General features: G+C 48.3%; 5 protein-coding genes across 5 annotated transcripts; 4 read left to right on the top strand and 1 right to left on the bottom strand.

Moving 5' to 3' along the window:
* Window positions 1-721: 721 nt before the first annotated feature.
* On the top strand, window positions 722-2,617 carry N7457_002355 (fungal specific transcription factor domain-containing protein; the record flags this gene model as incomplete). The annotated part of the gene is made up of 1 exon (XM_057173401.1): window positions 722-2,617. One exon carries the CDS (start codon window positions 722-724, stop codon window positions 2,615-2,617), a length of 1,896 nt encoding a protein of 631 aa, XP_057033552.1.
* An 830-nt stretch (window positions 2,618-3,447) lies between these two features.
* N7457_002356 (trihydroxytoluene oxygenase) lies at window positions 3,448-4,714 on the top strand (the record flags this gene model as incomplete). Its single annotated transcript, XM_057173402.1, has 6 exons — window positions 3,448-3,867; window positions 3,924-3,972; window positions 4,049-4,152; window positions 4,218-4,462; window positions 4,521-4,630; window positions 4,683-4,714. The coding sequence occupies 6 exons, from the start codon at window positions 3,448-3,450 to the stop codon at window positions 4,712-4,714; spliced, it is 960 nt and encodes a 319-aa protein (XP_057033553.1).
* Window positions 4,715-5,610: 896 nt separating this feature from the next.
* Window positions 5,611-6,688, top strand: N7457_002357 (fumarylacetoacetate hydrolase family protein; the record flags this gene model as incomplete). Its single annotated transcript, XM_057173403.1, has 4 exons — window positions 5,611-5,805; window positions 5,872-6,217; window positions 6,303-6,423; window positions 6,487-6,688. 4 exons carry the CDS (start codon window positions 5,611-5,613, stop codon window positions 6,686-6,688), a joined length of 864 nt encoding a protein of 287 aa, XP_057033554.1.
* A 363-nt stretch (window positions 6,689-7,051) lies between these two features.
* On the bottom strand, window positions 7,052-9,234 carry N7457_002358 (2-4-dichlorophenol 6-monooxygenase; the record flags this gene model as incomplete). Its single annotated transcript, XM_057173404.1, has 5 exons — window positions 7,052-7,919; window positions 7,982-8,598; window positions 8,675-8,823; window positions 8,878-8,970; window positions 9,015-9,234. Coding segments are annotated over 5 exons (1,947 nt in total), but the record flags the coding sequence as incomplete, so codon positions are not given.
* A 1,725-nt stretch (window positions 9,235-10,959) lies between these two features.
* N7457_002359 (cytochrome P450) lies at window positions 10,960-12,838 on the top strand (the record flags this gene model as incomplete). Its single annotated transcript, XM_057173405.1, has 6 exons — window positions 10,960-11,047; window positions 11,107-11,170; window positions 11,225-11,604; window positions 11,678-11,739; window positions 11,798-12,308; window positions 12,363-12,838. 6 exons carry the CDS (start codon window positions 10,960-10,962, stop codon window positions 12,836-12,838), a joined length of 1,581 nt encoding a protein of 526 aa, XP_057033556.1.
* Window positions 12,839-12,852: the final 14 nt, after the last annotated feature.

A 12,852-nucleotide genomic window follows, 5' to 3' on the forward strand; every position in this document is an offset into this window, starting at 1 on the left:
AGGTTCTAATTCGAAGTATTGATTAATAGGCGAAAGGTCAAATGGTAGGTGATTGCTTGAATGGAGGTATCTTGATAGATTTACCAAGTAACGCCTGGTTAGTGACCGGGGCCTTCCGCGGTGTGTTGTCTGCACTCAAACAAGCCAAACATGTGATTATCCTCTCCGGCCGATGAAGCCAGGGCCAAAAATTGGTACGAACTTACTGGAGCCTGATATTGAACCCAATTAGGCGCACCTCTATTGACAAGAAGCAGGGTCTCTACAGAAGCAGCGGGTACGTCATCGCTCAAATGAGAGAGCCCAGACCTCTCAGCCTAGCTCTCGATCGAGGCAAGCCCATGATCCCGTAGCGAGCCCAAATTATGAGGACAATGAGTTGGAGACAGATGGGCCGGTTGAAACAGTCCAGAGCGAGGCAATGCCCGAGACGAAGACACATCAGGGCGACCGGCAGCAAACCTTAAATTTGAACATACACGACTTGTCTTTCATATTACACCCATCCCACGAGTCTACAACCCCTATCTGCGATCAAAACACGAGCCCAGGGAGCCAAGAAGGTGGGCAGGCTGGATTCTGTCGTCAAGCGTGCACGGAGTTGGGCGTGCCACAACCTGTGATGAATCAAATGTAACAACCTTGACTATTCCGAAAGATAACCTAACTAGAGTACCAACGCGCTGAATCTGCTGACAGGATCCGAGTCTTTTTCGACAATATGGTCGCCATGAATATCTTCCACGAACCTTCATTTGCGGAAAAGCTGTTGAATGTTACTTCCCTTTGGCAATTGACTGCACTTCTGGCTGCCATAGCTGGGTATGCCTCCCACTTCCTCAACCATCGCGAGGGAGATCCAAGTACCAAAACGCCTTACCAATCTGAATACTTTGTTGATCTAGCCTTCCATTACGTGAATAAGGCACTTGTGGACTGTGACGATGAAATGCCACCACTTTGTCTTCTCCAAGCTCTTATTGTTGCGACCCACTGTCAACTGGCCCAAGGGGTTCGTGGAAAGGCATGGAGGTCTCTGGGGCTTTGCATCAGATTGGCGTATGAAACCAATCTGCATGTTCTGGATTCGAGAACCGCCGTGAACACGACCGATCCTGATAAGTGGCAAGCGGACGAAGAAAAACGCCGTGTTTTCTGGGCAATCTGGGAAATGGATGTCTTTGCCAGTACGATCCGTCGGACGCCAACTGCCATTGACTGGAGACAGATGGAAATCTTGCTACCCGTTGATAACGCTCACTGGTTTCAGGGTCAACCTACCCCAAGTTGCTTTATGGACCCCGACCCAAATCAGTGTTGGAAAGGGCTACAGGACAGTGGGAATCAATCACCAAAAGCGTGGTTCCTAGTCATCAACTCATTTATGAAAAAAGCTCAAAGCATTTCCGATTCACAATGGCCGTCCGCTGCCAGTAATTTGGGTCACTACCAGCCGAATCATCGCACTCCCGACTCGATTGAGGAAGGTCGCCAAAAGTTAGAGATTTTGGCAAACGCAGTACGCTGCTTGAGTCTGGCTTTACCTAGCCACATGCGTTATTACGATCAGTATTTGGCTTTCGGTCCTCCAGTTCAAGGGCAATTGGAGTCTCAAAGACAGCAGCATTGCTCCATCTATAATATCTTTATCATGATCCAGCTAGCTCGGTTGATGATTTACAGATACGATGCATTCAAACCTCAAAGTCGTCGATCCGATCCCAACGGCTGTCCTCACCCTGAGGATTTGAGCGTTGGGGCTACGCTCGGCCGGCATGACAGCGAGAATGTGGCACAACGGGAATACTTTGATGCAGCTGATCGCATCTTGAGGATAGTGACCCAGAGCTGCGAGGAGCATATCAAGTACATCAACCCCTTTCTTGCTAGCACCTTATGGCTGGCATCGGCAGTACAACTGGTTCGGAAACACTTTGCTCGAGCAGCCTCTAATCGGAGCTTGATCAAATCACGGTTTGACGTCTTGTATTTGACTTACAGGCGTTGCGTTGATTTCTGGGGCACCAAGACCGCGCTTCAGCGGAACCTAGAGTCACTCGAAGAACAACTAGAAGCTAGAAAAAAACAACTAGAGACTCGCGACGCCCAGAACTTTCAAAAGTCCTCAAAACGGGCATTGAAAGACGCGGGTATGATATCCCAGCCTTTTCCAGGCCTCCAGGCCGACCACATTGCGCGCCACGCGAAGAGAAAACGGACGTCTCTACATGCTTCACATCCTACAAATAGGGACGATCACGCCCTTCGTTTGACGCCAAGAAAGCCCAAAAACAACCCTCCTACTGAATACATACCTGAAACGCCTACCATTCCGATCGCCACTTCTACTTTACCCTATGGTGGACTAGACATGAGGGCTCAGAGCTATGCGAAGCAGCAATCGGCGGTGGCAGATAGCATGCCAATTCTGGGGACGATGCCTCTTCCACCTCCCGATAGGAACCATACTTCCGAGACCTACATGATGCCCATGAGTCTTAATCCCTTCGACACGCCTGATTTGGGTGATACGCAGCAAGACTTGATCGTGGACTGGTGCAACCCTGATCTTTCTGGTGACCTACAGGACTTGCTTGCTAGATGGACTACATACTAACCCATTTGTGTGTTTATCCTTGCTGCGGTTCTATGCAAAACCGAGGCCTCTCGGGGCGACGAAGTGGTTTGGCCAATCTGTGATGTTCGGGTGGCGCGATGCTGTGCCGCTAAGGACGGAATTCTGTGGTCTGATAATGTACAGTACCAGTAATTAGTATCAAGTTCCCTGACTCAATGTATAGATAGACAAAAGGAAAAAGCAGAGTTCCCAAGGTAAGAATCATACTGACAGGCTGTAATATGCAACTCCCATAGCTAAGCGATGTTCGGGGGTTAAATACCCTGTATGATCCATGTATTCAATCTTTTCTTCAATCCACATAGTTGAGTTGTACCTATTGCTAGTAAAAATCAAGAACTGCCGTAAATAAACTGCAGAGAAAGATTGGTCATGATCTGCTAACAAAAAATGCAGATACCTACACTGGAAAAGAAAGAAACACGAAGGAAGCCCTCTCAAAACACAAGTGTAGTCCCGAACGGTGATCTACCTGGGTAATTGTTGTTTATGCTGCAATACCTAGGCATTAGTCCGGGTCAAAGTTCACTAGATTTGAAACGTTTCCTGATGCTTGTCTTTCCTACGAAACTGACCGAAGAAATCCCGCGCGGCCTAACTTCGCATAAGTCCGTGACCCCAGACTCCACAACCTTGCAACTATCAATCCCCACCAAGCAGGAGTTCCACCAGCCTGGCTCACATACATGAATGTGCTATTGACGACCTAGAAAAGACTACCGATCACTCTGAAATCTTTCATCTTGGATTACAAGTTATACTGCCCAAACCTCGCTTGACCAATATCAAGAACCCTCAAAACCGCGGAAATGACAGGCTCAAAGAATGGATCCCGGATCAACTTGGTGCGCATTGCACACGTCTTCTATGCCCATAAGGATATCAATAAAGCCCATGACTTCCTGCTAGACTTCGGCTTTCAGGAGGTGAAACGTGTGGGGAAGGACGTATATTATCGCGGCACTGGTTCCGAGCCCTTCGTGTACTGCGCACGACAGGGTGATGAAGACGCGTTCCAGGGTGCAGCTTTCGTTGTGGAATCCGAAGATGATCTCCTTGCTGCGGAGAAACTGCCTGGCGCGACTCAAATCTACGACTTGAGTGATGCCCCCGGCGGTGGTCGCTGCGTCACTTTCCACGACCCTGTCGATGATTTCCCCTTCCACCTTGTTTATGGGCAACAGCCACACAACGATGAGAAAGCGCTGCCTCAGCTCAATTTCAATTTCGTATGTCCTTGATATGCATCTATTCTTCAGTTTGATAGTCACTGATCCTTTGTTAGCCGACGGAAAAACATCGGTCGGGTAACAAGACACAGCGATTTTCGAAGGGTAAGTGAGAAAGGCAATCCATTCAAACTTGTGTGTCCATGAAGAACAGTGGACTAATGATAACCACCACAAAAAGGCCCTGCCCCCGTGCATAAGTTGGGTCATTTTGGAATGTGCGTCACCGATTTTGCCAAAGCCTTTGATTTCTACACCACCAACTTCAACTTTAAGCCAAGCGATGTTAGTACCTCCGTTTCCATGTATACCTAGAGCTACTGACAGCGAGTGTTTACAACGTGGTATAGCTGGTTCATGATCCTACTGGCAAGGATATTACCACCTTCCTCCACCTCGACCGTGGCTCTGAATTAGTCGACCACCACTGCTTCTTTTTCTTCGAGGGCCCCAAACCGCACGTACATCACTCGTCATTTGAGACCCACGATTTCGATACCCAGGTGCTGGGTCATGACTGGCTCCGCAGCAAGGGCTATGAAAACTGCTGGGGTGTCGGACGTCATATCATGGGCAGTCAGATCTTTGATTATTGGTATGTCTCCTTTTACACGCCATCTACAGAGAGTGGACCTCTAACATCAATCCTCAAGGTTTGATCCCTCTCGCTTCATCATCGAACATTACGTTGATGGAGATTTGGTCAATGATCAATATCCCATCCATCGATCACTTGCCTCGCCTGACAACTTGCACGTTTGGGGTAGGTTTGCGAGCATAATATGTGCGATTACATGGTACTAATCTTTCACTAGGTCCGGATCTTCCCCCTACATTCTTGCAGTAATATTGGATACTTTTTGTAAGCATGCTTCTGGCGAGAGTCATATTTTTGAGGTAATTGGTAAGAGATTCGACAGGGGCTTCCACAATTGATACTATAGGTAGTATGCTATATATGGCCCTCTTTAAGAGATTGAATCCTTGAAGTCTTTTTGTTTGTTAAGATTGATTGATTAGACCTATAGAAGGAAATAGATCTGTAGGAAAGAACGATGTGTCGCACCCCAGTTGGCTGGGGTTGGGGTAGATCATTGAACGTAGATCGCAGATAAAGGGAATAAACCTCCATCTGATCCGTACTCCATATGGACTAGCCAGAGAGAAACGGATAGTCCGCGGAAATGCTACAGTAAATTGGCTCTTGCAATGCTAAACACCCAGAGAAACCGAGAATTAGCCCGAAGACAGTCCGACGCAGATCAGCCCCACAGGGCCTCACCATCTTGGCCCCGGGGTTTACTCCAAGTTACCTGAGTCGGTAACGAAGGCGAAATATCCTCGATCGGCATTGGATTGAGAGCTATCGTGTCACTTGAAATTTTGTCAACTTGGCATCTTTCAATGCTCGGCAATACCACCGGAGTGACCCATCCTTGAACCTTGCTCTCTCCTGGTAAGCCTTCCTATTGAGTGACCACTTTGATCCAATCTTCTTTCGAGAAATAATATAGAAACCTCGTTAGCTTTGCGATGTGCGTGTCATATATCCTGCCGGGCGGATACCCCGAAGATGTTCCATAGCATCTCCCACCGGGGAAGCTGTACTGCTCCTCTTCTCACTCTGTACTGGGAGATACATAAGACCTTTTACCTCGCGCTCAGGACCATCTCCTCAAACGGCACTTCTCCATATCTCCTCCACTTGATCATATAGCCCCCCAAAGCCCAGATCTCACCAAAATGGCTCCCAACTGGACACATGTCGTCAGGTTCATCAGCGAGGAAGATGGACAGATTCATCTGGGCGAAGTGGATTCCAACCAATACCCCGACGTTGGCCTTGCGGTACTAGAAGGAACTCGGATCGCGGTCAAATTAGTGAAAGGATCCCTCTTCGACGGTATTGTAACAGAGACCACTATGCACATTGCACGAGTAAGCATCCCGCGTTCTAGACCCCCAGTTAATATAAATCGAATTAACCACTCCGTTTGGCAACAGCTGCTGGCCCCTATTGGCATTGAAGAAGTACCTATCATCCGATGCATGGGCCTTAACTACCACGACCATGCCAAAGAAGCGAATATGCCAGTCCCTGATGTACCGGTCCTTTTCATCAAGCCCCGAACAGCCCTGAACGGACCCTACCCAGCCAAGATCAATGTGCCAAAGATTGCACAGGATGGTACTAGTGACTACGAGGCAGAGCTCTCCATTATTCTGTCCAAGTCCGGCCGCGATATCCCTGAGTCAGAGGCAATGGATTACATTCTGGGATATACCTGTAGCAACGATGTCAGTGCTCGGGCACAGCAGTTCAAGAACAGTCAATGGTCATTCTCAAAAGGTAGGAAATGTGATCTCTTGGCTTCACGGACCACCCAACCTTTCAAGAAAATAACACCCTGATCTGACTTTATTCGATACAACAGGTCTTGACGGATCCTGTCCACTGGGCCCGGTTCTTGTTTCCCCATCTGCCATCGGCAACCCTCATAATCTTCAAATCAAAGCAATCCACAACGGTAATGTGGTGCAGGATTCAAATACCAAGTTGGTCTACCTCCATAGCTAAACTACCACTTGAGAGCTCGAAGGTGCTAACGAACCCACCAGGGAAATGATTTTCGACCTTGCAAAGACCATCTCATTCCTCTCTCAAGGCACCACTCTGGAAAAAGGCACGGTTATCATGACGGGTACGGGTCCTGGCATTGGAGCTATGCGAAACCCTAAGATTGTCCTGAACGACGGTGATGATATGAGAGTGCACGTTGAGAGGATTGGAACTTTGATTAACAAAGTTTATTATGAGTAAGGAGATTCGTATACATAGAGGAAATACAGATAATCTGATATCATGGTCAATTGAACTTGCAATCCTCCACCTTCGAATAGAATGTACAATGCCTTTTGTCCTTTTCGTTACCAGAATTCAGTACATATGACACAGGAATTGAAGGCGTCCATAAACGTAGATCTGATGAAGTAGCAACCCAAGAGTCGAATGGTATTTCTGTACAACTAATATCTACATGTATCCACCATATCACGCTTCGGATTCAAGGAGGAGAGCGTCGCTTACATGGCTACAACCTTGAGAAGGCAAACTCAGGCAACGTAAGGCCAACGGATATAACAGAAAAAATGGTACATTAGAAAAGGGATATATTGAAAGTAACTATAGAACATCGTGTCCGAGAATGCTTCTCAGAACCAACAGAAGCTTTGACTCGCAGGCTTCAGTATCTTGTAGAGCCTCTGGTGCTCTCCATGCAACGAATCGATCAGGACGCACCAACACGGCACCTGAATCTTCTACCCCTCGGACGCTTTCCCATTCGAAGTAAACATCCTCCCAATCCTGTCTGAATCCAATGGAGTGGGTCTGAACCGTAATTTTGAGCTTTTCCGAGATAGAAGCAGCCGCCTTCCTCCACGCATCACCTCCGATACCAGTGAAAATGGTAAAAGAGCCATGGCCAGCAAGGTCGATTGTCGAGATCGGCTCCTCAGGGGTTGCGCTGTTCAGCCAGACATGTGGCAGGCGAGAGCCTGGGTACGTGCTTGGTTCATGATACATAATGTTATCCTCTGCCGTACGTCCGAACTGCACATATGCATGTGGTTCGTCTGCTGTATAGATTCCCTGACTATCATAATGTTGGTTCATCTCAATTCCCAGGCCGTGGAATTCATGAGCGGTATGCTTAACTGCGGACCGCAGGGCACGGCGGCGGTTGGATCCCTCGGGAGTTGGGCTTTGTAATTGCTGTAGAATTTCCCTTCTTGCTGAAAGATCTGTAGGCAGCATGCCTAGCGCATCCCATACGTTCAAGTGGTCACGGTAGGCCTGGTTTGCTCGTGTGATGATCGAATGGCCTACAGGCTGTCGCTCGGCGGAATAAGTGGAAAGAAGCGATGGCGATGCAAGGCCCTTGTGGACATATGCGATTTTCCAAGCTAAGTTGAAAGCATCTTGGATGCAGGTGTTTGAGCCCAGGCCGTTGAATGGTGGGTGACGGTGGACGGAGTCGCCGAGGCAGAAGCTGGGAGCGAAAGATATGGTCAGGAGGGATTCATTGATCAGACAGATGGAGCTGATACTCACACATTACCCTCTGAATACCTGTCCGCCACAATCTCATTGATGTACCACGTAGAAATATCCAGAATTTCAGCGGGTGTATCATCGCCGATAAACTCTTGGATCCTCTTCTGGTACTCCTCCGTAGATGGCTTGGCTTTGGAACGGTCATAGTCGCGAGAAGGGAAAAGGATAAACATCCACTCATTCCAAGGCTTCACCATCCGCACAATTCCCATCCAGCCAAAGTCGGGGTGCTCGCGATCGGGCTGCATCACCCAATGGAGGTTTCCTGTGCGGTTTTTGACCAAATGGGCAAGATCGGCCTTGACTAACACATTGATCGCAATTCCTTGGCCAGGCTGAGCCACGAGAGGTAAATTTAGTTGCTTCACAATCTGACTTCGCGCACCATCGGCCCCAAATAGATACCGCGTGCGGATCTGGTATTGGTGGTTTGAGATGTTGTCGCGAATGTTCGCTGTGATCAGACCGGTCTTCGCGTCCTCCACGAATGAAACAAGTGTCGTGTCGAAGCGACACTTGAAGCCGTTCAAAACTGCGTGGCGAACCAAAACTGGTTCTAGGACCGTCTGTGGTAGATCAAATGGCTCACATGGACTGGCCAGTTCATAGTCTCCCTATTCACTCTGTTAGATAAGTCCTAAGCACGGTAACTGGATCGAAAAAGAAAACAACACGAGGTACCAAACTTACCTTCCTCCTCGGATCATTTCCCCATGAATGAATTCGTGCATACTCCTCGCCCGCCATACTGTGACACCATCTGGTGTGTTGCATATGTTCTGCGCCCGTAGATCCTAACTTTTCAAGCTCCTCGTAGAGACCAATATCCCGCAAACATTCTAAGCGGTATGTTAGCATTTAACCTACAAAGCCTAAAGCTCACTGCCTCTTACCTAGTGCTGCCATATTGGTAATGTGTGCGCGAGGAGTGTTCGCTGTCCCTGGAGCGCTGCTGATCATGACGCCCTTGAGTCCTTCGTACCTTTCTTTTAGCCACAGAAGCACCATCCAAACTAATTCCAGTACATACCATGAGAGGCCAGGAAACAAGCTAGGCCAGCGCCGGCCGGCCCTGCGCCAACAATAAGAAATTCTGTATCGACAGCATCATCTTGACCTTCAGCCGAATGACCGACTTGAGCGCTGCTCAATATTGCGTCTGCCGTGTCACCGGCAATTCCTTTCGATCGGATTTCATCAATCATCTTGAGCCTGTTCGTAAGGATGGGAATAATCGGCTCTGTACGGAGTACTGTTAGAGGTAATAGCGGCTTGTTAATTGCAAGAGATATGCAGGCTCATTATAAACGCGAAGCTCGTGCTCCGTACTCTGTAGTGAACTTGACTGTCTAAACTGCCAAGAGAAACTAAGATCCGCATAACAACGCAACATGTCGCATTGAATATCAGGCCGAAATTCGTGCGGATATTTGTCTTCGGGTCGTCTTGCAGATCTTCCCCAACCAACTTGTCATCCTTGACAGGCCCCTCGGAAATCCGGGGAAACAAATGGAAGCAATCACAAGCCATAGATCGACGGATTAACTCAGAATGGTCCATCGATAGGGAATCCCCGAAATCGCACCGAGCGAGAGTTCCGCCGAAGGTGGATCAGATCATCACCGTTCGATTGGCCCGAACCTTAGGGCTGGTGCATCGATGTGAAATCATCCGGCCTGTGATTCACGACGATTTGTTGGGTTTATGTAGAGTACGCACGTGAGCATCCGGCAGCTCTCTAAAATAACAAAGCCGATAATCTTAAGGGTATGACAAATTGTAATACCCCAGACGAGGTCTATAGATTGGGGCTCGGTAATATTTAAAGAGCGTATAAGGATGAAGTGGCCATACAACGGTATTTTGCTGGTGATACCTCACACCTTGGTCACAGATACCTGGGTATCTTGAAACCCTTTCTAGCGGGATGGAACTCAGCGATGAGATAATTCTCTAGTCTGCAATAGATACTCGAAGGGATCGAAAGTATCTATATATAAGTGGTAGAAATTAGTGGGCGGTTGCGCAACAGTCAATCTTCTCGATCTAGATCAAAACAACCTAAAACGCCAGCTTGAGCAATATAGTTCTAAAGGCTACAATGAGGACCTTGGGAGGCCCGGCTCAAAGGTGGCTTAGTAAAACATTGTATGAGTGTACGGAGATTGGGGCATGGCAGCTCAAACAGGGAACGAGAGTGGCACCTCAGCGTTTAGAGGATTGTAGACAGACGTACTTAGCAGTCATAATAAAAAGCAATACTGGTTAGATAATGCCGTAGAACGGTGACTTGAAGCAGTTTGAAGTGGCCAAATCTACTCCTTACTCGTAATAGATAAAAATCTCAAGGTTAGTATCTCGATAAACTGGCATCTCTTTGGCCCAATCCGATCTACCCATACAGCTCTGGTAAATCATCTTCAATAATCATAACCCCCAGCATTGGCTTCGCCGCCAAGTCCTTGACTAGCATTCAGCTAGCCATGTTTCTGTGCTTTCGTTCCTAGCTAGGCGGCTTACTACCTTACTACCTACACTTGAGTTGCCATATAATACCTACTTCGGGTGGTATAGAATCTGTAATACTTTATTCCTTCCTGGCTGATTGGCCCGCGGGGCCCCGGGGGATGTGGGAGAAAGACTTTGTGACTTCTCCCACACCTAGCTCGAGTCCCAGCAATCTATGAAGCCATGGGTGCTTGCATAAGTCATGACTCGCAGGGGGAAGGAAGAATCGGAAGAACTTCCGAGGCCATCTTCCATGCATGACATACCGATACAGGGCTTGCTGCGAAGTTTGCGCGAAATTCGCCCGCAACGCCAGAGTAAGAATGGGGATGTAAGCTTGGGCCAAGGGCCCCGTTCTTTTCTTGAGATGGGGAAATGTGGAGTCGCAATTCATATAAGGGGCAGCTATTTCCCCAGATTTTGTAGAAGACCCCGGATTGCACGAGTTGCCTTCCAACCCCTTAATCATGCTTGCTGTTATTCTTGTTCCAATCGCGCTCTGTGTCTTGTATCTGGTTCTGGTGACCGGGAGAAGAGCCAAGAACCTTCCTCCAGGTATGTAAACAATGGCAAGTTCTCCATTGTCATTTAAATTTTGTTAAAACTTGTCCCAGGGCCTCCAACTATTCCTATCTTGGGAAATCTTCATCAGATTCCCAGGAAAGGCTCATACTTCAAGTGAGCTTTGAATTCCCTCGACTGTCAAAAGCATCTCTAATCTGAGCAATCTAGATTTACCGAATGGGCCAAGCAATACGGTGGCCTTTATTCTCTCAAACTGGGTACGGGAACCGCGGTCGTCATCACGGATCGACGCATTATCAAAGAGCTCATCGACAAGAAAAGCGCCAAATACAGCAATAGGCCACACTCATATGTTTCACACGATCTGATGACCTCGGGAGATCATCTCTTGGTTATGCAATATGGCCAGCAGTGGCGGACTTTCCGAAAGCTGATTCATCAGTATTTCATGGAATCCATGGTCGAGAAGAATCATATAGAGGTTCAGAATGCCGAAGCAGTGCAGATGCTCCGTGATATGTGCGTGCGGCCTGACCAACACATGCTTCACCCCAAGCGGTACAGTAACAGCATTACCATGAGTCTAGGTCGGTTGGCCCGCCAGGGAATGAATATGCAGCTTATATGATTGTTGCTTTGACATACTAACGTGCGTTTTAGTTTTCGGCTTCCGCACACCCTCAGTTGATACACCCCATATGACTCGCCTATATGATATGATGGTAAGGTAGTTGGACTCATACTGCAGGGATGTGACGCTAATCGTTCCCTCCATTGCAGGAGAACTGGTCTCAGGTGATGGAGGCTGGTGCTACTCCTCCCGTTGATGTTTATCCATTCCTGCACTATGTACCACAGGCTCTGTTTGGTAACTGGGTGAGCAGAGCGAAGGAGGTGGGCCGCGAGATGAACGGATTATACGGGGGTGAGCTTGAACGTGTTAGAGTGCGCCGGCGGTTGAAGGGAAGTAAAAATTCGCTCATGGACATTATCCTGGATCAGGAGGACACTCTGGGACTCAACAATCATCAGCTCTACTTCCTCGGTGGTGTATTAATGGAGGGAGGATCGGATACCACAAGTTCTCTTATCCTTGCGTTCATGCAAGCGATGGTCAAATGGGGCCATGTTCTTCAGAAGGCACAAGAGGAGATTGACAGTGTTATCGGCGAAGATCGGACCCCTGTGTGGTCGGACTATGCCCAATTGCCTTACGTGGCGACCATCGTGAAAGAAGCTCACAGGTGGCGGCCTGTTGTGCCTCTCTCATTTCCTCACGCCGCTGCGGAAGGTAAGCAGATTTGAGATGGGTTTCCGGTAGCTGCTAGCTGACTGACCTTGACAGACGACTGGATTGATGGGTATTTGATTCCCAAAGGAAGTACGGTCATTATCAACGCCTGGGGTATGCACCACGATGAAAAACGGTTCCCGAACCCTGACACATTCGATCCCGACCACTATAAAGGCCAGACTGAACTCGCACCCGAGCTCGCAGCTAAGGCGGACTATGAAAGTCGCGATCACTACGGTTATGGCTCTGGTCGTAGAATCTGTCCCGGAATCCACCTCGCTGAGCGCAATCTGTTCATAGCAATTGCCAAACTGATCTGGGCATTTTCCATCGAGCCCGCCTTGGACGAGAAAGGTCAGCCAGTTGAGTTTGATTTGAGCGCCCAGACGGGCTACAGTGAAGGCCTTTTGGTATGTGCGAAGGACTTCCCTTGTGTGGTTAAGCCAAGATCAGAAGCCCGTATCGCAACGATTATGAAAGAACATGAGAGGGCCCAGAAGGATGTTTTCTGCCGATTTGATGTTTAACCTATTCCACAAAA

The sequence above is a fragment of the Penicillium paradoxum genome, assembly GCF_028828445.1.
Source record: "Penicillium paradoxum strain IBT 22861 chromosome Unknown utg000003l_segment0_segment0, whole genome shotgun sequence".
Classification (NCBI taxonomy): Eukaryota; Fungi; Ascomycota; class Eurotiomycetes; order Eurotiales; family Aspergillaceae; genus Penicillium; species Penicillium paradoxum.